Genomic DNA, 24,019 nt, shown 5'->3' on the forward strand with positions numbered 1-24,019 from the left:
GGAAGAGGTAGATGGCACATGAGTTGCTAAGCTCCAGGTGGTGTGAGGCAGGCGACTGGCACAGGAGTTGATCGCATTTCCTCTGGGATGGGGCGCAAGATCGCGATGCTGAGAGAGGTCAGTGGGAAGATGGAGGAGGTAGAGGAAGGAGGATGAAAGAGGTGCGAGAGAAAGCGAGGTATGATGTCGACCGGGTCGTCACTCTCCTCCCATCGAGGCTTCCCGGTTGGGGGGGAACGCGGGAGGCTATCGATAAGGCGCGGCGAGCGGAAAGGGAAGGGGCGCCGGGTGCTGACTCAGCGGGGCTAGGCCCCAGGGGGGCTAGGGGGCATGTTGATGGGGGACGAGAGGGCGTGACCGGGTGACAGGCCAGGCATCGCAGGCATCGAGGTCTCCCCGCCCTGAGGCCGCCACGCTAGGCCGGGACAGGCATCGAGGAAGCGCCCGAAATAGAAACGACGGGCAGGTCCCAATCAGGCCAAATCTATCACCGGCCTTCTTTAAAGCGCCGCCGTCGGCCAGCCACAGCCCTCTCCTCTTTTCTCCCCCTTCCATTTGGCGCCTGCGACCATGGTCTGTCGGTCGAACCATCGTGGTCGCCAGCGTGGATTGACGCCTTCCAATCCCCAGCCGGTGTCTTTTTTTGATTGTTGATTGATATTGATTGCGTTCGCAGACCTGCTTCTCATTGCCCATTTTCCATGCGCATCACTTCTTATTGGGCTGGTCCCTAATTTACCCCGGGCTCGTCGCAATCTGATAGGGTCCCTCGACTTCGGCGCGTGCTGAAATTGATCTGCCCTATCTCGATCCATCTTCCATACTACTATCTATGCTTCTCCACCTCCCCCCAGATTACACCTCGTTTCTCTGTTTCTATATAGGATCTGCCCCCGACCCGGCGGTGTCTTCATAATTGAACTATTCTGTTGTTGTTCTTCCATCATGGATCCTTCCTTCTCCAACGTGATGAACCAGCCTGTCCCGCCGGATCGGACGGACTTAGGGCCTCCACCCAACATGGTCATCCAGCAGTACGCAAGATATCCTCCGGCTCTGGAGCCTGGTTTACATAGCGCTTCTTCCATAGGCAGTGCTCCCACTCGCATAGGCCCCTCCAAATCCCCTCCTCTCGCTCGCAAAGCTACCCCGCGCAGTCTGCAGGCATCGCCCACCGGCCCACGCCCGGTTGTGCCTCCCCCGCCAGTGGCGCGCTCGGGGCCCTCGATCTCGCCTCCAATGTATGATTCAATCCGGCCGCTGCCTCCCCGCGAGTCAATGGACCAGCTGGAAACTCGGGCTCTGCCGTCGCGCGACCTGACCGATGGCACCATCGACGATGCTTATATCATGTTCATCTTCTACTGCAATCCGAATGTCCCTCTGTCGGTGGACACGTCAGAACTCCGCAAGAACTTTCGCTGCCCTCCTCGAAGCGATGGCAAAAGCTTCAGTATCTTTGCCTTATGGGAGCTCATTCGAAGGCTGGACAGCAAGGAGCTCAAGACGTGGATACAGCTGGCGATTGAACTGGGGGTGGAGCCACCATCGATGGAGAAGAAACAGAGCACGCAAAAGGTCCAGCAATATGCCGTTCGGCTCAAGGTGGGTTGCCAGTGCCATTCTGTTGAATCACCGGCCTGGCTGGAAGACTGACCTCTCTCTAGCGCTGGATGCGCGCCATGCATGTCGATGCGTTTTTCGAATATTGCCTCGGACATCCCCATCCCTATTACACTCGCCTTCCGCCCTCCACCGTGATCAGCGACACCCGAGATGGCGTCCCCCTCGAAGAAGACCTTGCATTGCGGGCTCTGGTTCCTCAGTGGAGACCGAAACGAGGGCGAAAGCGGGCTGAGGAGGAGAATGACAAGCTGGCATTGGTAAAACGGCCTCATCTCGATCCCTCGGTGGGCGTTATGCAGCCAGTCCCATACCAAGGGCCCTCGCCATTCCCCCCAGGCGCTCTCCCGTTCACCACTTTCCCTGATGAGATGGAGTCGAATGATCCGTGGATGGGCAGCGGCCCTCCCTTCCCGCCCGACGCTTCCTCAGATACCCAAACGGCCCAGTCGAATCCCGATCTGCGGTGGCGGCCGATGGAACGGGATGCATCCCCGGCCGGTTATTCCGCTATTGCCCCTCGAAGCCAGCACCCGTCTGAGGTCTTCATTCAGCCTGCCGAGCCACGCTCGGCCGTGTCACTATCCTCGGGAGAAAAGACCCGGCCCAAGCGGCGCCATGGTCCCGCGGTCTCCTCGGCGTGGCCCAGCAACAACGGGAGTAATGGAAAGACCCGAGGCCGGCCACCCAACCGGGGGACCGTGTCGGGACCTTTCTCCTCGTTTCCGGTCAATCCTAACCGCACCGACTCATCTCACCTGCCGGGCCCTGGGCTTCGGACCTCTCCTGCGATGATGCTTGACCAGGATCCTTCCAATCGCTTTCATAACTCTCCGTTCCAGCAATCACCCACCCCCTTCTCCTTTGCCCCCAAACCACATAAGCTGCAACTGCAAGGTCCACCGCCCACCGGCACGCCGGTCCGTCTTGCGACCCCTCCCACCCTGCTGGTTAACGGCGTCAACAACGGCTCCGGTTCGTTGATGAAGATGGAGGGAGGCCAACGGAACGGGACTCTGGCCCCTCTGAACGACTTTATCAGCAATGTCGGTGTCACCAACCCGTCCTCGTATGCCAACCGCAACAGCGTCCCCAATGCGGACATCTCGTCCGATGAGGTTGTGCGCGTGCTGTCGAGCGAGCTCCTTCGCGGGAAAACCACCGGTCGGCCGACCCCTCTCACCACGGACGAGGCCCGGGGTCTCGCAGTGTCTGTTGTGTCCAGCCTGACAACCACATATGCCAAGCTTCCGTCCGGATTGGCGGCTCTCATGTCCGCCTTGCATCTGGGCCTTGGACAGCAATTCGGGTATCCGGGGGTGACCGACAGTGCCATGACGGTGAATGTCGAGCCTGGGCCTGTCGTCACCTCGGACACACCCAGCACCGACGGCAGCCCCAACTTGGTGTACACCATCTCGCACGAATACAAACACGGACTTCGGTTTTCGACCAAGGTCACGTACGGCGACCTCAGCATCAGCACCCCGGATGGCCTCAAGCCGGATATCACGCCGGGGGCCACCGAGGAGCCCGACACCAGCATTGCCGAAGCGGACAGTCTGACGGATGCGGAATACGAAGTGGATGGGGAAAGCTCCAACAGCGAAACCACGTGGAAGCAACGGTACCTGAAGCTCCGCGGGCAGATGCAGCGCAAGGAGCGAATGTTGTCGCAGTACAAACGCAAGATCCTCGAGTCGGTGATGGCCGATATCTAGGCGGCTTGCTCTCCCCCAACTTTGTTGTGATACCCCTGATTCTCTGTAAATTGTCGACTTTGCCTTGGTCTATATTCATCGTGCTTACAATTCTGGCTGTCTGATGGTGGGGGCCGAAGGGCGCCTCGCCGGTTATTGGTTTCGGTTCGATCTTGTTACAGATACCCCTTGAGCGAACTTGTTCGATCTACTTCAGAGCCTGCTAGGTAGTATAGAGCGCTGTCGATACCAATCTGTCTACCTGTGATTCCGATATGTGCCTTGTTGCAGTTAATAGTATGCCGTGGACCCATAAGCCTCCATACCTTCAAGAGGCAACCCAGCAAGGAACCCCGGTTCCCCTTGTCCATTCCATATCCATCTGCACGCCATCAATCCAATCTAACCCATAACCCCCTCCCCTCTGCACCTATCCTTAAAGCACATCATCAGATAACCAACACCACGCAGCACCAACCCAATCAACAAATTCAAGGCTTATACTCCTCCTCTGACTCCTCCACCTCCTCTTCCTCATCCACCTCCTCCTCATCTACCTCGTCTTCCTCCTCCCCATCCTCAACCTTAACCTGCGCCATCTCGTCCTCTTCTTCGTCCTCCTCCTCCTTAACACCCCCCTCTCCCTCTCCCTCCTCATCTTCTAAATCATCATCATCATCATCATCTTCGTCATCATCCTCCCTCTTAACCTTCCCCACCAACCTCTCCGCCCTCTCCACCGCCATCCTCTTCTTCTTCAACCCCCGAGGTTCATTCTTCGTTGCTTTGCCTCGCGTGGTTGCAGTAGTCGTAGCCGTAGTCGCCTTCCGCTTCCGGCCTTTAGTCGAGGAGCTTTCTGCATCTGTGCCGGTGGTACTGGCATTGGTGTTTGTATTGGTGGTATTGTTGCCGGTGGTGGCGGCGGGGTTGGTGGTACTGGTAGTGGAGGTGAGAGATCCGCCCGCGGGATTGATATTGTTCGCCTTGAGGAGGTGCTCGTAGCGTTTTGCTCTGTGTTTTGTATATCAGATGGTATGGTTAGTTTGGATGGATGTTGGTTTGGTGGGGTGTGGGTTGAGAAGATGGAGGTTGTATGCAGTGGAGTGGGTGGGGTGGTTTGGGAGGAGGGAGGAGGAGGGAGGAGGGAGGACGTACGCAGCTGCCTTGGTGACGATGTTGCATTCTGTGGCGACGGCGGAGAAGTCGATCTGTGTGATGGTGGATTCATATTAGGTTATGTTTGTTTCTAGTAGGTGGGGGGAAGGGGAAGGGGACTACCTTTCCGTTGTTAGAGTAGCGAATGCAACTGAGTAGGAACTGGATCTGTTCTTCGGGGGTGATGCGGGAGGGCTTGCCGGGGGATTGCTTGGTGGCCATTCTTTTTGTTGGATGTGAATGTGTATTGTGTGGAGGAATAGTTGGTGGTAAAGTTGAAGGACGTCGTGGGTGAGGTTCTGCGCGTGAGGTAGACGTGACTGGGTTGTGAGGAGAGGATGGAAGAAAGGAAAGGATTGAATAGAAGAGAGAGAAAATAACACGGAGAGAAGCTCATGTCTGTAGTGTGTTGCTGGTGACAACGGATGTTGGTCTGGTGAATGGAAGTTACCGGTGGAGCAGGGTTGCTTACTGGAGGTCGCTATTTATGTGAAGTCAAGGTGCAGGGAAATGAAGCTGGCTTGGTCGTTGGCTACGCAGCTACAACGATGGAGATAATCGAGGTAATGGGCTATCGTATCTCATTAAGCAAGTCATCCAGGCGCTATACTAGCTACAAAGTCCATCCCGACCAATCCGGCTGTTCAGAATCTGCTAAGCAGGCAGTAGACATGGAATATCATCGCCAACGACAGTAATCATCAAGCCCTCCATGTGGGGTAAATAGCATAGAAATGTATGGGTTGGAATCTCCCTAGATGGAGTTCCCGATCAGCTCAGGCTTTGCGCTGATGAACAATCCATGTCAAGTAAAGCCAACGCAAGAAAACGAGGATAGGAGCATCTATAATAAGGCTCAGTTAGCCACATGTTGCTAAGTCGACTGGATGGCAACTTACGGTCGAAAATCACGCTGCAGCAATATCCATCCCGCTGCTCGAGGTATTACCATTGTCTTCCATGGAGACATCTGCATCATCCTCCTCCTTAACACGACTCTTAGCAAGAGGCTTGGCCGTCGACTTAGCACCGCGCTTGCGGCTCTTGGCCGGAGAATCAGTGGCAGGAACAGGTTTCGAAGTGGTCTTCGCCCCCTTACGAGGAGCAGCCTGCTTCGCCTTGGGCTTGACGGGAGTAGGCAACTCGGACTCGGAGTCTTCCTTCGTGTCGACACCGTCAGCACCGTTGGCCTCCGTCTCGTTACCGTCGGGCTGCTTGGTCGCATCGGTCACGTTATCAGTCGGCTTAACGCCCTTGGGAGCCCCCGACCCGGCCTTTGCCTCCAGATGATTCATAGCGTAGCGCTTTCTGAGAGCGCGGAATCGGTTGCCCACCGACGCAACGTTGGTGTAACCAAGCGCATCAGCCACTTTGGTTAGGTCGATCTAGAACACGATTAGCGTGGAACCAGATAGCTCTTTTGGGTTGTTGTGTTCAAGTACCTGTTTATCCTCTCCGAAGTTCTGAAGGCAAGCCAGGAAGAACTGGGCATCAGGCTGTGAGATTTCGACAGCCGAGTTGGATTTCGCCACCGTTGCTTTAGTCGGGGTAGCCATGATGGGGTTTGAAAGGGTCAGTTGTCGATCTGATAGAGTCAATAGTTGTAAATTGCTTGTTGGTTTGGTTATGGAAGTTGAGTGAGGGTAGGATGGTCCACTGGGGAGAAGCAGGAGATGGAAGGGAGACGTACAGATGAGAAAAAGAAACAGAGGGGAATGTGAGTAACAGAGGTTTAATGGAATAAGGTGTCAAAGTGTGATGGTGTTCTCTGGACAGTATCTTTAAAACCAAATCATGTAGAGGGGCAGTTTCTACTTAGCTCGTGCAATGAGCTGAAGGAACTGAGAGTGTGGTAGGGTAATGGAAGTGAAGCAGGCATGGAGGTTACTATAACACAGAACCCAAAAAGAAGACCCAAGAAGATATCTTGTGGAATTGCTCACTACCTAAACGCCCCGTGACATCATTGCTATGACAATTTGATGGAAATAGAAGTAAACAATTGCGATCCCAGTTCATACAATCAAGCGCATACAATTTGTACCAAATCCTATCACGGTCCTAACATCAACTCCTCCTTCTACACCGTATTGCGAGGCAATCGCTTAATCATCGATGAGGACTACCTTGGATTCCTCCTGGGCTTCCTCCTCCACTGCCTCCTCTGGTTCATCCTGTGGTTCCGCCTTCACTTCCGGCTGCTGTTCCTCCTTGATGGCCTTGTCGATAGTGCCGTCTTCTTCCACAGGTTCGGACTTGAAGGGTTCCCAACTCAAGGCGCCTGGCTCGTTGAGAAGCCCAGCCACCATGTTCATCGGCGAATAGTAGTACGGGTCTCCCGGGGCGAAGTTCATCGGGTAATAGGGCATCCCATCCCTGGTCGGGGGTGCAGCAATAGTAATGTTCCCCCAATTAGGCATCATATTGACGTGAGGCGACTCCATGGGCGAAGGTGCAGCGAGAGGGATATCTTCCAATCTGGGCATCGTCTGGGTATGAGCCTCGGCCTTGATCTGAGAGCCCAAGCCATAGGGAAGGTAGTCGGGCTCTTGCTTGAGCGTCGGCCGAGGTTGGGGACTGGCCGACTGAGGACTGACAGGTTCCCTCGCCAGTTCTGCCTTCGTGGGGCTTGTTTTGGCCGCTTTCTTCGTGGGCTTCTTGGCACGAGCTGATCGGGGAGTGGGAGCGATACCTTCCATCTGCTGTTTAAACCGTGAATAACGCATCCGAGCGGCGTGGCCATTGGAGATTCCAAGTTCAGTCGCAACTAGACTCCAGTCAATCTACTCGATAGTCAGCTTCCATCCGGGACCGCCAAAAGTCAGTTGTCGGACCGATTTCAGGTCTAGTTGTTTGATGATCGTGTACAAGAACTTGACTGTCGGGCCATCAATCGGCATGGCCCTACTACGTCTGGGGGTGGTCGGGGGAGTCTGGGTTGAGGGAGAGGTGGTCGGCGTAGTCATATGCAGAGCCGACATGTCGGGGGGGTTGGACATGCTATAAACGGAATCGATCGGTGCATACATGTTTGTAATAATGTAAGAATTAAAGATGGAAGACAGTTTCAAATAGAGGAGTGCTCACTGTTTGGTGAGGGTTGAGATTGATGGAGGAAGATGCAGCGAGGCACGGCGGACACGCAGCTTTTATAGCACGCCGAATGGCAAAAACGGTATAGCTTCATTTGGACAAAAAATGGAGTTTCCCTGTAGTTGGGGGCAGTTCCCATCGTCGTTAATCGTCTGTTAACGAAGGCCAGTCGAAGCTATGCTTTGAACGAACGTAACCAAACTGCACGGTTGCGACGGTGTCCTTGCGGCTGGCGGGTGCAGCCTGTGCTTCTCTGAAGTGAAGCGGAAGAGTCCTTGTAAGCGGATCATGTGTGCGAAGAGGTTTCCAGGAGCAGAGGACAGGTACGCTCTCCCACAAATTCGACTTGTTCCTCCAGTGTTGTGGAACAGCGCCGATGGGGATGGCAGGGTCACATGGCGATCCGAAGCCCTGATTTGTTTCGATTGGAGGAAGCCAGTCAGTCTAAGAGCTACCCGCATGTCTTAGTGTTTGGCCTGGAGTCCATGTATCATCTCTCACCGGGGATCTTTCAAACAGTACAGAGTTCTCAATCATATCCAGGTTGGGGAGGCGGGGGACCAAGATTGCTATATACAAAGTAGAAGATTGCTACCTCTCGGTCAACCCCGGCTTCCTGCATGGCAACTCCCTTTTTCACAAGAACATGTCTTGTTTTTGTGATTCACATGAAGCATTCCGCATTCACTGAGTGTGTTTCCGTACTTTTTCCACCCAACGCCTCCGCTCAGCATACTGCTAACTACAGTAAGGCACAGCTCCAGCTCCGGCCCGATGCAGGCCACCATGACACATCACATGGGCGGGTTTCACTTCCCACTCCGATACCCCACCCACCCCCAATTCCAGAAAACACTCCGTCGATCAGAATAGCCTGGGTCATAAGGAAGAGCCCTGTACATCAGATATATCAACTACAGGATTGCTCCATTTCTGCACAGAATCTGCCGACCCGGGCGTCAAGTCGAGGAAAGGCTCGACATCAGACGCGCGACACGATGCAATCCGTCTGAAGCAACGCGCCTTTCCTTACCAGCCCCCCATTAAGCTGACATTTTCCACTACAAATTTACTTACAATGTTGGGTTCTTCTTACGAGCGTCTACTGGAGCGCGCGTTCCACGCGTCTCATAGCAAGCTTCGCTCCCTACTCAGCTGTATAAGAAAGACTCGGTTTCCGACTGCTTCTGTCTTTCAACTATCCTTCTCTATCATCTTTCCATCCTTTTCCATCTGTATTCTTTTTTCGTCATTGGATTTGTTCACATATGGCCAAAAGCCGTCCAGCACGCGAGAACAAGGCACCACGACGGCCGCCACAAGAATCTCAAGCCAAGATAAAACGCCCTTCTTTCAAATGGAACCGACTGCAAGACTGCATATTGCTGCATGGGTTAATCAAGATATTACACCCCAAGGATTTCCCGGGCAGCATTTTCAAGCAACTGGAGAAAGAGCTTGGAGATCAGTATCATTCGAATGATACCCTGAGGTATGAACTTGCTTAGCTTTCCGTTGGACATAAGTCCTACAGACGCTGACTTGAGCCTATTGACATGCAGAAAGCGGTGGTACATCGTGAACGATAAGTGCGAGATCGTCAAAGAGGACCGCAAAAACCGCAGTCCCGAGAACATCGTGTGGGTCACTGAGTCAGAAAGTGAAGCAGAGGACTACAATATGCGAGAGATCGACCACAGAGATCAAGAGTCTGGAGAGCAATACTTTCCCTCTCCGCAATCAACCCCAGGAGTCAAAGATGACTATTCTCCTGTGTCAGAGACTTCTCGGACTTTGAGTCCAAGCCCTCATCATCCCTCCCGTTCAAACCGTTCTCGCGAGGAGCCAGTGACACCGACTCAACCATCCCGCAGGAGTCAAACGAGGTATGCCCAACGACTCAGAGCTGCACCACATCATTCTTCCCGGGAACAACCAGCACGCTCGAACCCTGCCCCACCTCCAGCAAAGACTCCGGGACCTACCCGACGAGGCAACGGCCCTCCTCCGAGACAGCTAACTCCTGGGAATGATCAAACCCCTAGGGGGCCAAGGAGCGATTTCAGACGACGACGGAGGGTAGAACGAGTGGAGGAGTCGGTATCACCCCTTAAGCGTAGCGAGGCTCCCCGCAGACGCTAGATTATCAATTTCCGTGTTTGTTTCTTGCATGACGAAAAGTTCTTACCAGCAGGATGCTACGTTTTCGTTTTCTACGGATTGCTCTGGACTCTTGTCAGCTTTTGTATATAATCACTCTGTCTTGGCTATGTTGGCGTATGCATGGATCAATTTTTAAGAAATTTCCCATACACTATCATACTTGTTATCGATTTCATTTGGGACTCTATCCTTGATGTCTTCGCATAGCCGTAGGCAGCTCGGGCATATAGGACGCTCATGTAGTAACGCCAGTCTGCGCTGTCATAAGAAATCTTAGCTAGCCCTGTACCTGTGGTCAGTAGTAGTTATATTTGACCTATGGGCCCTAAAATAAGCGGCTGAAGATGTTCAAGGATACTTTATCTGCTATCTCAGCGATGATGTCGACGGTGGGTCCTGACTAATCCCACCACCCCATTGCCCCTCGGCATACAAAGCAGCAACAATCTTCTGTACCACCCAGCATATCAATTCTGCAGAATCCATTAAGTGATTTCTTCTACTGGATACAAAATGTCCCTGGTGGCCATAGGCGCATGCTATGTGGACACAATCCTAACGTTGGTTGGCGCCCTCCGATTATAGTTTCCCATCCGCCCAGTATCTCATTCTTCATATCAGAACTCCCCACTATCCAGGAGAAGATGATAAGTTGCGTGCCTCCAAAATCTCTCGTCGGCGAGGGGGCAACTGCCCCAATACTCTAGAGGTTCTTCAGCAACTGATAGCACACGATCCATCAACTGCTGGTGTCTCCCTGGATCTCGTTACAGTCCTGCCTGCAGAATCGTCTGCTGCCTCTCAGCAGATCCAGGCCGCATTCAAGCCTCTTGTTAGTTTGTCTCATAGCATCTATCGAGATGATTTTCAGGAGCCGGCCTCGAGTTATATAATCAAAAGCGAGTCGTCTGGTAGTAGGACGATTGTCAACTATAATGAACTCCCGGAGATGGAGGTCGAGGAGTTTAAGAAGGTTGCAGATCGTCTCTCCAATGCTTCCTGGTTCCACTTTGAGGTTTTTCAATGATTTCCCTGGCTCTGTCGACTTTTCGAAGAGCTAATGATCCCATCATCAGGGCCGTATACCTGCAGTGACTTTGTCCTGCATTCATTATCTTCGTCAGCAGTACCCGTCCGCGACAATCAGCGTTGAGGTAGAAAAGCCAGGCCGTGAGGGGCTGCAGGATCTTGCAGAAGAAGCTGATGTGGTGTTTTACTCGAAGGGCTGGGCTCAGGTATGAATTTCCCAAATGATGAGGCTACTTGATGTACGTTCTGACGCCAGTGACACTTCGCTTCTAGGGGATGGGATATCAAACTCCTGAAGAATGTGTTCAGCAACAAGCCACTTTAACACGGAAAGCGTATGTTTCTTGAGGCGTGCCTCCTGCGAAGGGTGTTGATTGATGGTTCTCCTAGGTCACTTCTCTGCTGCACTTGGGGTCAAAGTGGTGCCGTAGCTTTCGAGACTAGCGCTCAGAGTCTGGCCCATTGCCCTGCATATTCTTCGGCCGATTTCCAAGTTGTCGAGTAAGTCTTTCTGTTCCATCTTGCACTCGATTCTTGTTCTGTATCATTGCTTCAGTCTCGTGTTCTCTTCTCTTGCTTCCTCCTCTTCGATTCTATTTTTACTTGTGTATCAGTCTTGCAGGGTCTAATCAACGTCACTGACTGTGAACAGCCCAATTGGTGCAGGTGACACATTCCTATCTGGGATGCTGTATGCCCTACTCTGCCGGGGTGATGAGTGGAGTCTGTCACAGAAACTGGGTTTCGCAAATCGGCTGGCGGGTATGAAGGTCTCACAGGAGGGCTTTTCGGGACTTGCACGAGCTTTGGAGTCATTTCTATAGAGCTCAATAACGTGATATATCAATTCCTAATTTCTACAGACACCCATGCTTCAAATTTCGAAAAGACTATCCAAAATGGGGTTTCAATCGATGCGGAATATATTATAGGTGTCGTGTGCGTCTACTTGTAACCCAAACATACCCTGCACCACGAGCTAGGATATTTTTGTTAGGCAGTACCCCTCGTAAGCTTCTGGAGCATATTTCCATAAAAGGGGAAGGTCGATAACAGGTCATGATTTGTATGCTAGAACCCATCGCCGGAGGAAAAGAATCACGTGACTAAAAGATAGTAAGGCGGTCACCGCCAAAAATTATTCTGCCCGCAGCTTTTTCTAAATTTGCGGGCGATCAACAGCATCGGAGTCTCCCAATTGCTGCAACCGCATACACCATGGCATCCGTTTACAAGACCGTTTCGAAGAAGGCAGCTCGCCAGCTCGCCAAGGAGGAAGAGTTTGACGAGGAGGATATTGCAATGGACGAACTTCTCTCCGACGCCAACGACACCACCGACAGCGAGGATGATGAAGAAACTACGACCGAATCGGCCAAGAAGCAGCTCGCTGCAGGCTTTATGCCCAAGACCCGTGTGCTTATGCTGACCTCCCGGGGTGTCACATACCGGTATGTTGAATGCGCCTAGTTCTTTAAGTCAAAAATGAAACCATTGCTGATGTTTTCATGTTACAGCCATCGTCACCTGCTCGCCGACCTTGCCTCTTTGCTCCCCCACACCCACAAGGAAACCAAGCTCGACACAAAGAAGAAGACCGCTGGATACAACCTGCTCCTCAACTCCCTCGCCGACCTCCATTCCTGCAACGTGATCTTCTTCCTCGAGGCCAAGAAGCAGGGTCAAGATCTGTACCTCTGGCTGTCTCGCCCCCCCAACGGACCGACGATCAAGTTCCACGTCGCCAACTTGCACACCATGGCCGAATTGAATGCCGGATTCAGCGGTAACTGCCTCAAGGGTGGCCGTGGCCTGGTGGTGTTCGATCGCTCGTTCGACGAGCAGGGCCCGCTCATGAGCCAGCCCGGCCAGGAATACCGGGGTCTGATCCGGGAGATGCTGCGCGGTGTCTTCTGTGTCCCCAAGCGTGGTGTCAAGGGTATGAAGCCGTTCATCGACCGCATCATTGGTATCTTCGGAGTGGATGGCAAGATCTGGATCCGAGTCTACGAGATCCGCGAGTCTGAGCCCGGCAAGAAGGATGGTGAGGATGCCAAGGCCGGTCCCAAGAGCAAGGATGGTCAGCCTGAGGTGTCTCTCGTCGAGATCGGCCCCCGCTTTGTCCTTACGCCCATTGTCATCCTGGAGGGTAGCTTTGGCGGTCCCGTCATCTACGAGAACAAGGAGTACGTCAGCCCCAACCAGGTTCGTCGTGAGGTCCGCATGGGCAAGGCGGCTCGCTACGCGCACCGCCGAGATGTGCAGACCGACCGATTCGCCAAGCGGTCGACGCTGGGACTGGGTGATGGCGAGAAGAAGCCGGATGCGCTCGACACGAGGCAGCTGTTCAAGTGATGGATTTCCGTTTTGTTCGTTCTCTATGCTGTTTTACGCCCTATTAGACTTTGATATCCTCAAGGGATGTATATGTATTGATGCGAGGGGTACATGCATGGTCCTGCTGGCGTCTGGTGTGAAATCATAATAAAAGTTTTGATGCTACGGTTCAATGTTGGATTCCACGACTCACGTAGGGCTCTTCAAGACATGCCGTTCGCGTAGTATCTAGAGACAGGTCTCTTCTATTTAGAGATCGCAGGCTCCCTCACAGCGTGATGCGACATGCGGCAAGGGCGTACGGAATTAAAAGCGAGAGGGGTATGGAATATGGCGTGCTGCTATTCTGGAGTCCGACCCAATCGGGATAGGGCCAAATGGGGAATGTCAAGTGATCTGGCGGCGGGTCTCTTTTTGGCTGCCCCGGATTTCTTCCCAGCAACTGCACCCTTCCGTCCGTCGTCATGGCCCCCCTTTCGCAATCCAGCCCGGAGTGGCTGCTGGGTGCTTCTGCGCCTTCTTCCACGATGACCTCGAGCCTACTTTGTATTCCCTGTGTTTTCACTATCCCCAAGGGCGGGGTTGCGACTTAGGTCCAGCTCGTGATCGCGACAGCCCGTTGACTCACTGCAGCGGCGAGACTATCCCCGTGTTTAGTACCGACGATTGAACCACACCTGCTTTCATACACCCAGCCTCAGTATCCTACTGTAATAAGTGCGCGTCACGGGTTCATCTGCTTGCCGCTGTCAGATTGACGTCCCTAGATCCCCAATCCACCGAGCCATGCCATTCCATCAGCTTGCCACGGAGCTTCTGCTCCATATCTATCGTTCATGCGACTCGGTCTCCGATGTGATGAATCTGACAATGACCTGTCGGCGACTGCATACCGTTTTTCACCGGTCCAATAAGCTGCAGATCCTGGTTGATGTTGCGGAGTCCGAGCTCGGCCCTTTAGATGATATCATCCAGATTGTCACGCAGAATACCAGCCAACGCGCCCATCTTTTCCGTACCGCACCCATATCCGACTCCCTCCTAAAGCAGATCGTACAAATCGGGCATGTGGCTCAGAAGTGGGAAGTCATATACCCGGTCAAGAAATGGAAGGTTGACTACGAGAACCGCCGCTCGCTGGATGATGACGAGCGGTTCCGGCTTCGTCGTGCAATCTATCGTCTGTGGCTGTATCACCGGGCATTCCACACAGACATCTATGGTCGGCTCAGCCGCACCATTCCACACATCGTCACCGAACGGGCGCAACTTCTGCATAACTGGTCCACGGCTGAGCTGGCCGAGATTGAGGACGTGCGTTTGATAATCGGTGATATCGTGCAGAACCACATTTGTCCCAGCAACGGGACCATCCAACGCAAGTTCCGAAAGCGATACCCGGAGAGTAACCACCAGTTGACGTTCAATATTCATTTGAATTACCCTACGAGCAGTAATCCCGCTGGTCCGCCCAGCCTGTTCGAGAAAGACCCCAACCCGGCCGAGCAGTATTTCCACACAGCGCACCCCAGTAACTTTACCGAGTCTCCGGCAAAGTACAAGTCGCGGTTTCGCAATGATTACTTTCATGACCCTGGGTTCGAGGGTTGGGGTGACGAGATCCCACATTATTATGTTGTGCAGGACATGTTGAAGCTTGATCCCGGCCAGGTGCTGTGGCTGCGAGAACACGCGCCTCTCAAAGAGCAAGTGGAAGTGTACATCCGGTCCTTGGGGGACTGGTTCCGAGACAACGGAGAAACCTTTGGCGACACGCTGGAGTGGGTGATGAAAGAGCGGGGCGACGATATTGATGAGTTCCGAGCTGCTATCTCAGACCGGGAGATTGGTGTGGTGTGGGATTGATTTGATGAATCCAGCCCGTTTATGCATAGCATATTTATGAGATGGACATTACTACGGCGTTGAGCAATGAGCTAGAATTATCTACAGCAATCAAGACTGTCTCTTCACGGTTTCAGCAACCTTCATACACTACTCCACGTATCTGAACATCTGCAAGTAGGTCAAAGTCAGAATTCTCCCATATCCCCCAAGCAAACCCACACTCTCAACATCTCAGCTCCAACTAGAGAAATTCTGATCTCTCCATTACCGACACCCAAATCTAGCCATAAAACGGTCCACTGTCATCCTACCTGCCTCAAGGTTCGACCCGGAAGCCGCTCCGAGTGTACTCCGTTAGCCCGCCTTTCATGTCACCCACGTGTCCAGAAGCTTAGAGCCAAACCCCATTTCCTACACCGTACTACTAAATTCCATATTCCCCTATGCCAAACGGAAGTCTATTCCGCTCATCTTTTCCCATGTAGCCAGTTGTACCCTAGTCACGCAGACAGATAAATCCTACCGCGCATGTCTATCCTCTACGGGGTTCCGTACGGAGTGCTAAATATACTACTAACTACATAGTATTACTTATTGTGCATTTCCATTCTATTATTATCGACAGAGCTACGGAGGATCCATACATGACTCGCAACCCACCGCCCCCTACCTAGACCATACCTACCTACCTCGCCCCGAGTCCCGACTCCCGACAGTCCAAAAGCCAAAGAAAATAGGACAGGATAAGTAGCGCCCCCTGATCAACCCGATCTAAACCGCACGGGGAATAAATTCAGCCGCGGCGGCTAACAGTGGGCTTGTGGGGTGGGGGGAGACCGCCAATGTTGAAACGTGAAACATGGTCTAGCCAGGCTAGTTCTAGCGGGTGGTTCTTCCTTTCGCGAATCTGACAGCTGGGCGTCAGCAGTAAGCACCAAGGGATTTTTTTTTATTGAGGTCTTTGTTGGTTGGGTGTTCTTTTTATCTGTGGGTGGTAGTTGTGCTGTATATTGCTGGGATTGGGGATTGGGGATTGATGGGCTGATGGAATGAAAGTGGATGTGGCTTCGTGGGGCTCCCGGTCGAGAGGTGGGCCGGGGGTTTATGCCCGCATGGGGTTATTAACTTCTCATAAATGCTAAGGTCTAACGGGCGGCGGTCTCCATCCGAGGCGAGGCGAGGCCAGGCCGGATTCCAGACGGGGGCGATCGCTGGGCGCTTTTTTGTGGTAGTATTTGTATGGCGGAACTGACAACGGTGTACCTAAACTGAACGGACGCCAGGGGAAAACAACCAATTCAAACTCGGGTTCGGTAAACCAACAGGGATGGGATCGGTCATTAGGCAGATATCATGGGAAAACGAAACAAGACGTTAATAAGATCAATTTCATCAGTTTAGAACATGGGGAAAGGAGAAAGGAAATCCATAGGGAAAAGAAAAGAAAAAGAAAAAGACAAGGCAACAGAAGATATAAAGGCAAAGCGAAGGTGTCGGGAAATGTGATGTCCAACAAACACCGCCGTACAATGTCCATGACCCCAGGTGCCATTCCTAACAACGTCCCTCTTGTGTATCATCTCCAGGAGGCTAAGTAACAGACAAAATAAGAGTTCAAGACCGTTCAATTATCACATCACAAAAATAAAAGTCGTTGCGGTTGACGTGTCACACATTCCCCGATCTCGTGGCCTCTTAACAGCATCCCTGCTTGGTCTTCGGGTCCTCCGACTCGTCGATCCTCACCATGTCGCGGCGGTCGCCCAGGACGGTCTGTCCGGCATCACCACCATCCAGAGCCTTGCTGGACACGATGCGGTAGATTTCTAAGCGGAGACAAACATCAGTATGATAAAGCGCGCCCGGAGACCCAAGATAAACAAGCCTAACCTGTCAGGATGTTCTGGAAAGCAAGCTCGACGTTGCTGGCGTCAAGGGCAGATGTCTCAATGAACGACAGGTTGTTCTCGCCTAGTGGCAGGTCAGTATAGCACTCTCGGTCAGGGAGATGTCAGCAATAAGGCCCCCACGTACTGGCAAATTGCTTGGCCTCTTCCGTGGGCACAGCCCGCAGGTGGCGCAAATCACTCTTGTTACCGACCAACATGATCACGATGTTGGAGTCGGCATGGTCGCGAAGTTCTTTCAACCACCGGTTGACATTGTCGTAGGTCTGGTGCTTGCTAATATCGTAGACGAGGAGAGCACCGACGGCACCACGGTAGTAAGCGGAGGTGATGGCACGGTAGCGTTCCTGACCAGCAGTATCCCAAATCTGCGCCTTGATCGTCTTAGAGTCGACCTGGATCGAGCGGGTAGCGAACTCGACGCCGATGGTGGACTTGGAGTCCAAGTTGAACTCGTTGCGGGTGAAACGACTCAAGAGGTTGGACTTTCCAACACCGGAGTCTCCGATCAGGACAACTGTTCAGGAGAATCCACGGGTGGTTAGTCGTGCATCGCGGAAATGCGACCGACACCGGGGGAGAGGAGAACGAGCGGCGACGGCGCAGAGGAGGGAAGTGGCAACTTTACCTTTGAAGAGAAACTACCAGGTCACCCGTTAGTTATTCGGAGCTTGGCAAAGGGGGTGGGAACCGGCAGAAAGAGGATACTCACATCGTACTCGTCGTTAGCCATGAGGGGTGGTTGTGAGAGCTCGCTTGGCTTTATTACAGGTAAGATTGGGTGGACTGAGAAGGGAGTCGACGTGGCCGAGCTGGGAGGTTGGAGGCGCTGGACAGAGTTGAGTCTGACTTTCGGGGAGGGAGGGGCGCAACGATGTCAGTCGGGTTTCAAGAACACGGATCCGAGAGAGAGAGAGAGAGGCACCGGGGGGAGGTGGAAGCGGACCGGGGGACTTTAAATGCACCGACTGGGAGGGGGTGGAGATGGGAAGCTTACCGTGGAGAGTGTAGGGGAGGCAGGCACCGGGGCAGGGAGATTAGGAGGTTATCCAGACTGACTTTCTCCCCTACCGATTCCCGTCCGTCGTCGCAGTGCCGAGTGCTCTGCCTCCCCTTCCGGCCTAGCGCGAAATCACGTGGCTCCACTGCAGGTCGGCGGCGCGAGGTTCCAGTCCCTTCCAGTCGCCCATTTATTGATCAATAATTTAAGGTGTCCTGCTGGGGAGAGATTGATCTCAACCCGGTCAACTTCGTCGGGGGCCCTGTGTGCGTGTGCGTGTGCACAAGTCCTTGTTGGCCCTGCAGCTCTTTCACCGGGTTTGCCGCCGTTTGCCTGTGGATCTACCGTGTACTCGCTTGCGCTTGCATGAGCAACTGTGCTTCCGGCGAATACATACCTGTCGGCTTGATTTCCTCGACTTACGGCTCATCATGCTATGCTAGGCGGTTATCCTGTAGCTTGATTGCCATCGTTGGCCTTGGCATCCAGTCCTGTTTGCTCTGAAGTTCCGCCCTGCATTCCTCTGGTTCCACCGATCCGACGAACCAATTCTCACCCGCGCCTCATCTTCGCGTCTTGCCCTTGAACCTGGCAATGACTGAGAGACAAGATGAGGATGACGATGACATCTCCGTCACTTCGACTGTGCCCAGCCCGCAAGACTCCGAGTATGAGGTGGAGGCTATCCTAGCCGAGTTTCAATTCCCAGATTCGTTGAGGTATCTGGTCAAATGGGCTAACTACCCGGAATGGAGAAATTCTTGGGAGCCCGCGGAAGCCTTCTCGACGGATGAGACCCTTGCCGAGTGGGAGCAAAGGAAACGAGAGATTGCCCAAGGGAAGCGCGAAAAGTATGACGTAGCCAAATGGGAGCAGATGATGATCAACGTCGAAGACGAGAAGGACGAGAGACAACGCAGAAGAAAAGCCAAAAGAACAAGACTCGGCTTATTGGCCGACGACGGAACATCGCAGACCTCAAGTGATGGAAGCAAACTTCCAACTTCTCGGGACAGCTCCCGGGTGAGTGCAAGTAAAGGGACTGCGCAGACAACGCCCTCGGATCCCACGCCCGGCTCTCAGCCGTTACTCCTGGGAAAGCCGGTCCTGACAACTAACCGCATTATATCGAAACCGCCCCTGGTAATGTTTGGAAGTGGTCCAAAGCCGGCGCCAGCTGTACCGCGTGCTACGAAGACGGCCCACGATTCGGACAATAAGTGGTTTTCGAACCTGTCCACCAGGAGGAAACATGAAAAAGCTAAATATAGAGAGCCAACCCCCGATATAAGTCAGCTACAGCTCGTTCGTCCATCGGAGTGGCCGTCCAGAACTCCTCTGCCTCCGATAAGGCCTGGTTTTCGCTATGCCAGCCCGTCTCCTGATCAAGAATCGAACCAGACTGGGCCGGACCAGTCTGCTTCACACATGGAAACGGAGACCGCTCATGAAGCTGCTCGCTTACCTGCCATTGATGGACCCAGTCCATCCATGATTCCAGAATCATCTCGTAGAGACCGCCATCCTAGTCGTCTCAACACATCGAATGAAGACCTTATCCCCATTCTACCTCGGAGGGAGCCGGGTCCTCAGGCCAAATCCGTATCCGGCCGTTTCTGTAATCCTCACGAGGTGCTGGTCGATATGTACTATGGTCCAGACAAACAACGGATTGGCCTCTCCAGACTATGTGGACTTAATGCCATGTCTGCGAAAAACCTTATCTACGCCAAGGCCGGTCCCTATATTGAGGTCTGGTTTCAGCATCTTTGCACCATGGAGGATTATGAAATCCTCTGCCATAATGCGGTACGTGCCTTGCTTTGTGATTCACAATCCGGTCACAGTGGTTAACCCCACCAAACATGTTAGATCCGAAATCGCGTGTTTTGTACTGGGTGGATTGAGGGATATAATGATACGGAGCCCAATGTTTACCGCATGGCACAAGAACTCGAGCGAAGCAACCTTATGGCAGTATTTCCGGGCCAGAAGACAAAGAACGTGTTGATTGCCTTTCCATCTAATTCACCGAGATTTGCGTCACTTGGATACATTCCCAGAGCCCGTCCAGATACCTTCCTAAAGGTCATTGTGAGGGCTCCTTTGGAGTCTTTGGGGTCCATTGATCGACTTCACTCCAGGTTAGTAGTCGACGACTGGAAATCAGACTCTCACAGTCCGGATACTCCAGTAACGGATTCCCCTCGCCGCAAAGACTTTGAGGGTGAACCCGATGCAATAGAGGACAAGGCCGATTCTTCTTCTATGTCAATATCGCCAGTTAGGCAAGAGCCAGAATCGAAAGAAGACCATTCGATGGAGTTAGCTGATACCGCGAAGCGAGAGACTTCACAGAAGCCCTTGGAGCTTGACCTGACTGAAGAAAAAGATTTGCCTGACGATCCTCAAGCACCAGTCGACCCCATGGAGATCGACCAACGACCTAACACCGCTTCAGCGGTAGGCGACCAGCAATTGATATCCGCCCTAGCCACAGCCGATCTCAAGACCCTATTTAAAGATACGTTTGGGGTGTCATATGGGGAGCTGGTGAAAGTTAACGCCGCAGAAAAGGTACAAGTTGCAGAAGCGTTCTATCTCATGTTCGATTCCGAGACTCTTCACCAAGAGTTCCTAACCCTCGAAGCATTTTTGAACGGACACAACCCAGTCATATACTCCTCTCGTCAGGAAGGAGACTGGGAGAAGTTCGCACGGACCGTTAGCGTAGGGGTTGTCTTGGTGTGTCCCCTTCCCTACAGACACTCGGACGTACTGAAATGCTAACAAAAGTAGTTCCACGAGAGCTTTGTTGATTTTCACACGCTACCCTTTTTCAAGAATCTCATCTGCAAGCCATTCAACTTCTGGAGCGTATCTCTGAACAAGCCTCTTGAATACGCCGAGCGGCCCTCACATTTCCAGCGCATTTTCCCACATGGCGGGGTTATTCTGATAACGGAAGATTTCATGCTTGGGGAGCCAGATGGAACCATCATCATCCTGGCATGGTTCAATGACTGGATCAAGAAAAAGTTCCCCGGCAACTGGAAGATCATGTTTCGCCCCGCAGTCATGGACTGGCTCCTGAACCTACCAGAACCGGCAGACGAGTCCAAGCACGGAATGTACGTTATCCCCTCCGAGGAAATACCACCAACTCCAGACCTAAAAATCTCTAACCAAGCATCCTGTCTCTAGATGGCTCACAATGTACCGTCTCATCCTGCAAATCTGCAGCCCGTCCGCCTACGACACTCCACCTGGTGAGATCTTGACCGGTGCCACCGACGAATACTTCGAAAGCAACGCCATATCCCCACCCAACCTCCCTAGCTACGGCTCTCGCACCGAAGACGACAATCCCGACATCCCCAAAGGGCTGACCCAAGACCATCGCAACACGGATCACCTAGTGGAATTCTTCGCGGGCTGGGGCCTGGTCCATCGCCACCGGTACCGGCGGTTCGTCGTTCTGACACGACTGAAGCCACTTCCGAGATGGGAAGCATGGCAACATCTCGAGCTCAAATGGGGCGCGAAAGACTTCATGAAGACCTTCAAGGTGGATTACCGACATTACTGGTCCAAACTGAACTCTTCCTCCTCAACCAGGCCAAGCACACCCGGAGAACCAAAAGCGCAACCCGACCCCTTCACCCCTCATACACCCCGGGCTTCTGCTCCTACTCCTGCTCCTGCTCCAGTTCCTGCTCCAGGCCTCAGCAATGAAATGGATGGGTCGAGATATGGTCGACTGCCTGGTTCCAGCTGGCCTTCGTATCCAGAACCATATCACTGAATCTACGGGAACATGTGGTTGATGATCTAGTTTTGTAGAAACAATCATTTGATGTGCTTTCGGTATTGGCGGCAAGATACTACTAGTCTTTGGCGGCTTATTTTGGTTTCTGTTTCAATGCCCAATGGTGTGGCTCTGTTACATGGTGTATATATCACTCCTTGTGGGTTACCAGTTACTATTGTGCCGTACACGATGAAAAGAAGACCGTAATATTGACAAATGGGACTCGGTATGTGGATGAGTTTATCATATTAACAAAAAAACAAAACCAACGTAAGTACTGCCGAGCATGATGAGTAAACGAGGTTAGGTATCAACACCGCTAACGCCAGGACCAATCGCTCGATGAGATAACGACACAAAAAGACTAAGGAGCCCACTACTATGCGTCAGGCATTCCATATTTACAGCAACAGCGAAACCCCGATCTTCATACTTAGAAGCCCGCCGACTGGGTACGATATTCCCGGAAACTGGCGATCGGGGGAAGTTCATCCGATGGCGGTGGTTTGGGGCTCTTGTCTTTTCCCTTCTCTGCCTTTTCGCGACGGACCTTCTCTTCCCATTTGCTTTCTTCGGCGGCGATCATGGAGTGGAAGCGACCGCCTTGGCCGCGGGCGAGATAGATGGGCTTTTCGTTGCGCTCGGCGACGGATTCGGTGACGAGGACGAATTTTACGCTGGAGCCGGGGGTCTCGAACATGGCGTCGCTGAGGATGGTTTCTAGCTCGCTGCGGAGGGCACGGGCCCCGGTGCCCATGGTGAAGGCGTTGGCAGCGATTTTGTGCAGGGCTGGAGTCGTGAAGCGGAGCTCGATGCCGGAGAGATTAAATAGAGTCGTGTACTGTGCTAGGAGCGAGTTGCGGGGTTCGGTCAGGATCCGGACGAGGAGAGGGGTGGTTAATGTGGAGAGCGCGGCGGTCACCGGCACACGGCCGACTAACTCGGGGATAAAGCCGTAGTTTTGTAGGTCTGTGGGGTTGAGAAGATCTAAGGCGTTGAAATAGGTTGGTTCGCCGTCAGGTGACCCAGACGAAGCAGAAGTGAAGAAGGGGAGATGTTTTTTGTATAATGCCTCTTCTTCGGATCCTGGGAGTATGGGGATGGGCTGATTGCTTCCGGGGCTGGATGCTCTGGATCGGTCGTTCGTGATAGCTGAGCCCCGAACGGGCTGGCCAAAGCCGATCGAACCGCGAGAGATTCTATCCATGATTACTTTGTGCAGACCGACGAAGGCGCCAGAGAAGATGAAGAGGATGTTGTCCGTGCGCACATTATAAACCTCGCCTTTTTGAGGCATGTTCCCGCCATTGGGAGTGTACGGAGAGTTTCCAAGGGGGCTGTTGGATGGGAATGAATTGGGTGGACTGCCGGTGCGAGGTGCGCTTCTTTCTTGTTTCGCTTGGATTTGCACGGTTGTGCCCTCGATGAGCTTCAAGAGAGCCTGCTGCACTCCTTCACCGCTGACATCCTTCCCGTGACTGACCTTTGCTGCCGCAATCTTGTCCACCTCATCCAAGACGATTATGCCGCGCTCCGCCTGTTCAACGTCGTAGTTCGCAGCAGCTAAAAGCCTGTGAACGCATACTTCGGCATCCTCCCCAATGTAGCCGGCCTGCGTGAACGGGGTACAATCGGAAATGCTGAATGGCACAGAGAGTATTCTCGCCAGTGTCTTTGCCATCAGCGTCTTTCCAACACCGGATGGTCCCAAAAGAAGAATATTGGATTTCTCCAGCTGCAGTGCTGATGAGTCGTCGAGTTCCGGCTGCGCCGACGGGAGAGGCAATGTGTCTACTTCGGAGGGTATATGGACGGTTCGTTGCTGACCTGGGAATTCGTCTGATCCGATCTTAGCGGAGTTCGGGGGATGTGACAGGCGTGAGAATTAAAATCACTTACCCTCGACCGGGTGATGTTCAATTGCTTCCTTACGCGCACGCTTCGCCAGCAACTCTGCATTTTCATCTTCGCGTCTTTGTAGCTCTTGTACTCGTTGATAATGATTGAACACGGCGACACTAAGGATCTTTTTCGCGCGGTCCTGGCCAACAACAAACTGGTCTAGGTATTGCTTCAACGTTCTGGGGGTTACCCGGGGTGCTCCGAAAGCCGGAGCAGACGCCAGAGGGCCAGCGGTGGGGAGACCCGGTTCATAGCTGCCAGTCCATGGCTGACTCGTGAAATCAGAACGATCGAACTGAGACAGTGTAGGGAACGTGGCTGATGAGCTGGTGAATCCACGGCGGACAGGGCGGATATGCGGCTTCGGCGCACGCCGATAGCGGACGAGGGAGTTGCGGTGCGCCCTGAGGGGGCCACGGGCCTGGATAGGCAACCGTAGCATGACCAAGGA

The 24,019-nt window shown here is 53.1% G+C and overlaps 11 protein-coding genes across 11 annotated transcripts; 6 read left to right on the forward strand and 5 right to left on the reverse strand.

The window, feature by feature from the left end:
* Positions 1–969: 969 nt before the first annotated feature.
* abp2 (putative ARS binding protein Abp2) lies at positions 970–3,344 on the forward strand (the record flags this gene model as incomplete). The annotated part of the gene is made up of 2 exons (XM_025715621.1): positions 970–1,605; positions 1,668–3,344. The coding sequence occupies 2 exons, from the start codon at positions 970–972 to the stop codon at positions 3,342–3,344; spliced, it is 2,313 nt and encodes a 770-aa protein (XP_025576751.1).
* Positions 3,345–3,814: 470 nt separating this feature from the next.
* Positions 3,815–4,700, reverse strand: BO80DRAFT_443735 (uncharacterized protein; the record flags this gene model as incomplete). The annotated part of the gene is made up of 3 exons (XM_025721384.1): positions 3,815–4,334; positions 4,479–4,531; positions 4,602–4,700. The coding sequence occupies 3 exons, from the start codon at positions 4,698–4,700 to the stop codon at positions 3,815–3,817; spliced, it is 672 nt and encodes a 223-aa protein (XP_025576752.1).
* Positions 4,701–5,386: 686 nt separating this feature from the next.
* On the reverse strand, positions 5,387–6,034 carry BO80DRAFT_443736 (uncharacterized protein; the record flags this gene model as incomplete). Its single annotated transcript, XM_025721385.1, has 2 exons — positions 5,387–5,863; positions 5,921–6,034. The coding sequence occupies 2 exons, from the start codon at positions 6,032–6,034 to the stop codon at positions 5,387–5,389; spliced, it is 591 nt and encodes a 196-aa protein (XP_025576753.1).
* A 549-nt stretch (positions 6,035–6,583) lies between these two features.
* On the reverse strand, positions 6,584–7,459 carry BO80DRAFT_443737 (uncharacterized protein; the record flags this gene model as incomplete). The annotated part of the gene is made up of 2 exons (XM_025721386.1): positions 6,584–7,261; positions 7,313–7,459. 2 exons carry the CDS (start codon positions 7,457–7,459, stop codon positions 6,584–6,586), a joined length of 825 nt encoding a protein of 274 aa, XP_025576754.1.
* Positions 7,460–8,403: 944 nt separating this feature from the next.
* On the forward strand, positions 8,404–9,859 carry BO80DRAFT_423858 (uncharacterized protein). Its single transcript, XM_025719144.1, has 2 exons — positions 8,404–9,063; positions 9,134–9,859. Exons 1-2 carry the CDS (start codon positions 8,840–8,842, stop codon positions 9,711–9,713), a joined length of 804 nt encoding a protein of 267 aa, XP_025576755.1. The 5' UTR covers positions 8,404–8,839; the 3' UTR covers positions 9,714–9,859.
* Positions 9,860–10,199: 340 nt separating this feature from the next.
* BO80DRAFT_403889 (ketohexokinase) lies at positions 10,200–11,624 on the forward strand. The gene is made up of 6 exons (XM_025717660.1): positions 10,200–10,294; positions 10,356–10,749; positions 10,811–10,969; positions 11,037–11,098; positions 11,154–11,264; positions 11,416–11,624. Exons 1-6 carry the CDS (start codon positions 10,248–10,250, stop codon positions 11,585–11,587), a joined length of 945 nt encoding a protein of 314 aa, XP_025576756.1. The 5' UTR covers positions 10,200–10,247; the 3' UTR covers positions 11,588–11,624.
* Positions 11,625–11,932: 308 nt separating this feature from the next.
* On the forward strand, positions 11,933–13,284 carry BO80DRAFT_378874 (ribosome biogenesis protein BRX1). The gene is made up of 2 exons (XM_025716755.1): positions 11,933–12,214; positions 12,281–13,284. The coding sequence occupies exons 1-2, from the start codon at positions 11,982–11,984 to the stop codon at positions 13,116–13,118; spliced, it is 1,071 nt and encodes a 356-aa protein (XP_025576757.1). The 5' UTR covers positions 11,933–11,981; the 3' UTR covers positions 13,119–13,284.
* Positions 13,285–13,549: 265 nt separating this feature from the next.
* Positions 13,550–15,074, forward strand: BO80DRAFT_423860 (uncharacterized protein). Its single transcript, XM_025719145.1, has one exon. The coding sequence runs from the start codon at positions 13,971–13,973 to the stop codon at positions 14,964–14,966; it is 996 nt and encodes a 331-aa protein (XP_025576758.1). The 5' UTR covers positions 13,550–13,970; the 3' UTR covers positions 14,967–15,074.
* A 1,086-nt stretch (positions 15,075–16,160) lies between these two features.
* On the reverse strand, positions 16,161–17,701 carry BO80DRAFT_423861 (Rab family GTPase). The gene is made up of 5 exons (XM_025719146.1): positions 17,568–17,701; positions 17,484–17,496; positions 16,983–17,372; positions 16,839–16,919; positions 16,161–16,774 (listed from the first exon to the last, which is right to left on the reverse strand). The coding sequence occupies exons 1-5, from the start codon at positions 17,586–17,588 to the stop codon at positions 16,644–16,646; spliced, it is 636 nt and encodes a 211-aa protein (XP_025576759.1). The 5' UTR covers positions 17,589–17,701; the 3' UTR covers positions 16,161–16,643.
* A 357-nt stretch (positions 17,702–18,058) lies between these two features.
* Positions 18,059–21,903, forward strand: BO80DRAFT_378884 (putative Chromo domain protein Chp1p). Its single transcript, XM_025716756.1, has 4 exons — positions 18,059–19,664; positions 19,728–20,600; positions 20,655–20,986; positions 21,060–21,903. Exons 1-4 carry the CDS (start codon positions 18,450–18,452, stop codon positions 21,658–21,660), a joined length of 3,021 nt encoding a protein of 1,006 aa, XP_025576760.1. The 5' UTR covers positions 18,059–18,449; the 3' UTR covers positions 21,661–21,903.
* A 196-nt stretch (positions 21,904–22,099) lies between these two features.
* Positions 22,100–24,010, reverse strand: BO80DRAFT_454113 (putative ATP-dependent Clp protease; the record flags this gene model as incomplete). The annotated part of the gene is made up of 2 exons (XM_025722056.1): positions 22,100–23,505; positions 23,566–24,010. The coding sequence occupies 2 exons, from the start codon at positions 24,008–24,010 to the stop codon at positions 22,100–22,102; spliced, it is 1,851 nt and encodes a 616-aa protein (XP_025576761.1).
* Positions 24,011–24,019: the final 9 nt, after the last annotated feature.

Source organism: Aspergillus ibericus (assembly GCF_003184845.1).
Source record: "Aspergillus ibericus CBS 121593 unplaced genomic scaffold BO80scaffold_13, whole genome shotgun sequence".
NCBI classification, from domain to species: domain Eukaryota; kingdom Fungi; phylum Ascomycota; class Eurotiomycetes; order Eurotiales; family Aspergillaceae; genus Aspergillus; species Aspergillus ibericus.